Below are 2,684 nucleotides of genomic sequence, written 5' to 3'. Positions count from 1 at the left end.
CAATAGAACTTAGTTTCAATGTAGTTTTGTAATTTACTTCCGTCTTGGTTTGACTTATGCCCGAAATTATCGTATGTGCCTTTCCTCTTTCTAACCCGAGTTGTTTGCATAAATCCTCCGTTATCATTGTGCTTTGTGACGCACTATCTAGCAATGCTCTACAAGACCGTGTATTTCCGCATTTGTCATATATTAACAACGTTGCAGTTGACAGTATTACTTGTGACATTTTTCTACCCTCCAACGAGTGGCATACGCTTGTTTTGTTTATCTCGCCTTTTTCGTCCTTTTGAGCACCCCTCGTATCCACCGCTTGTGTCTCCGAACGTTGCGTTTCTACGTTGTTATTGTTTGGCGAATTCAAATGTAATAATGAGTGATGTCTACCGTTGCATTTAAAACAAGAAAGAGATTTGCAATCCTTTACTAAATGATTTTTTCGTAAACAGTTAAGGCACGCACCGATTTGTTTCGTTTTGTTTATTCTGTCGCTTACCGACAACCCTAAAAATACCGGACATCTGTAGATTACATGATTTTCCTTATAACACACACATGTGAAACTATTTGCCTGGCCACCTGCTGTAGCAGCGTAGACCTGTGATTTATTTTTATTTTTTGCGTTTAGAGCTGACCCTCTTGATTCGAATTTGTTTTCCTCCAGTTGTTCTAAAATGTCGCATTTTGTTTTTAAGAATTTGTTCATATCAGCTAGTGTAGGAAGCTCGTTTGCCATTTCGAAAGATTCCCAATCCCTACGAGTTGTCGCATCAAATTTACTTGCAATTATATATATAAAAATTGCATCCCACGTGTCTGTATTTAATCCCATCGACTGAATTTTTGTTGACGTTATCAAACAGCTCTCGTAGTTTGGAGTGTGACTCCCGCGACAACGGAATTTGGTCAAATATAGCCCTAATGTGGTTGTGAACTAGCAGTCTTATTCTCGTACCGTTCGCACAGCAAGTCCCATGCTATTTTATAATTCGCAACCGACACCGCTATCGACTGTATTAAGTGACTAGCCTCTCCTTCCAAGGCAGATTTCATATAATAATATTTTTGTATATCAGAGATTGTTTTATTGTCATGTACTAGCGCCGTAAACGCGTCCCTAAATTCTAGCCACTGATTACAAACGCCTCCAAATGTTGGTAGCTTTATAATCGGTAATTTTACCTGCGTCTGTTCATTATTCTCCTTCTCAATACCTTCACGTGATTTGATTCGCTTTTTTTCCCGAAAGTTAGAAACCACCAATTTTGCATTTGTTATTACCTCAAAGAAATTTTCTTCGAAACTGTTTCGTTCTACATACTCGGACAATGGCACTTCGTCTGACTTATCTTGAGTCAAAATTTCGATCTGCGTTTGAATAACATTAAATTCCTCAAAACTAGGCTCTAATTTTTCTAATCTTAACTGCATTTGGGCTACACTTTGTTCATTGACATCTTGTATTGAGTTAAAATATTTATCAAACCTATCTAATTGAGATTTTAAAGTTTCTCGTTTTAATTTTAATGTTTTAATTTCCTCCGACATTTTTTAGCTTTAATACTTTAGTATTGACACAAATGGTAAGTTAGAATAGGAGTACAACGTGATGTAAAGGATAATGACTGAATGTGCTTACTGTTTTGTTGTCTGTGTTCCGTCGCTCGACGTCTCTAGCTTGTATTACAGTGGCTATATGCAAGAGTCACTGTATCTTGTATTAGATTTTCTATCCAAGATGGCGGTTCACGCTGTTGATTCACCAACCTGTTGCACTATTCAAGACGTTGTCTTGACCATATCCGCAGCTCGCCAAGGACCAAACTTATGTTGGGTTGTTTAAAGAATACTGCATACGTGTTTTTTTGCTTTTATTGTGGACTGTAACTTTTCCCTTTATGATTTTACATAGATTTACAAATCTCGCTTTCTCACTGTTTCGCACACACCCTCATTCTCTCTGTATTACCATATTTCGCCTCGACGGCGCATGTCCCAGAACTAACAACTTACACATGTGAAATTCTGGGTGCGTTAAAAATGTCTACAACTGAACAATAAAATAAGTGACTTTTCTCAAAGTAAGTTTGAGCTTTGAGAAAAGTCACTTATTTTATACACCGTAATATTATAAGAGTTTAATTAAAAGCCTTAAAATTAAAAATAGACATATAGTTCATATGACAAAAAATTCTTATTTTTGGTCGTCCTCACCCCCTGTATTTACGGGAGGTCTTTCTGAAACATCCTGTATTGTATATTTATATGGAATTTTGCTTAATACATGAAAATACCTTATTAGAAATTATAAATACATGTGCACATTTTTTACGAAATTTTTTTCATCACTTTTTGTCGGACTGACGATTTGCGGATATATTTTTGTCGGACATTAAAATTTTTGCTTATAAAAAACACTTTTCTATCGTGTGTTATTTTTGTCCGACATGTGGTAATCGATTTATCATACCCCGTGAAAATTCCGATTTCCAGCTGTCGGACTGAAAAAACGCGGCTTGAAATTTGTCGGACAACAATACTTTTTGACTGAATTAATTATTTACAATTAATTTTACTAAAAATTACCTATGTGGTAATTGATTTTCAATACCCTGTTATTTTGGCATGTTTCGACCGATAGACACGTCAATGTCGGAAGAATTTCTGTCGGACAAATTTAAATC

At 35.9% G+C, this 2,684-nt stretch overlaps 2 protein-coding genes across 2 annotated transcripts in view; one reads left to right on the top strand and one right to left on the bottom strand.

Moving 5' to 3' along the window:
- Positions 1-918: 918 nt before the first annotated feature.
- Positions 919-1,548, bottom strand: LOC108905924. The gene has a single exon (XM_018708996.1). It carries the CDS (start codon positions 1,546-1,548, stop codon positions 919-921), a length of 630 nt encoding a protein of 209 aa, XP_018564512.1.
- A 190-nt stretch (positions 1,549-1,738) lies between these two features.
- Positions 1,739-2,684, top strand: part of LOC108905923 (anoctamin-4-like) — a 38,369-nt gene continuing 37,423 nt past the window's right edge. The window contains exon 1 of the mRNA XM_018708995.1: positions 1,739-1,829. Within this exon, the coding sequence (XP_018564511.1) occupies positions 1,739-1,829 (91 nt within the window). The remainder of the gene's footprint in view (positions 1,830-2,684) is intronic.

This window comes from Anoplophora glabripennis, unplaced genomic scaffold, assembly GCF_000390285.2.
Source record: "Anoplophora glabripennis isolate ALB-LARVAE unplaced genomic scaffold, Agla_2.0 scaffold236, whole genome shotgun sequence".
Classification (NCBI taxonomy): Eukaryota; Metazoa; Arthropoda; class Insecta; order Coleoptera; family Cerambycidae; genus Anoplophora; species Anoplophora glabripennis.
This window is presented reverse-complemented; position numbering and strand designations above follow the sequence as displayed.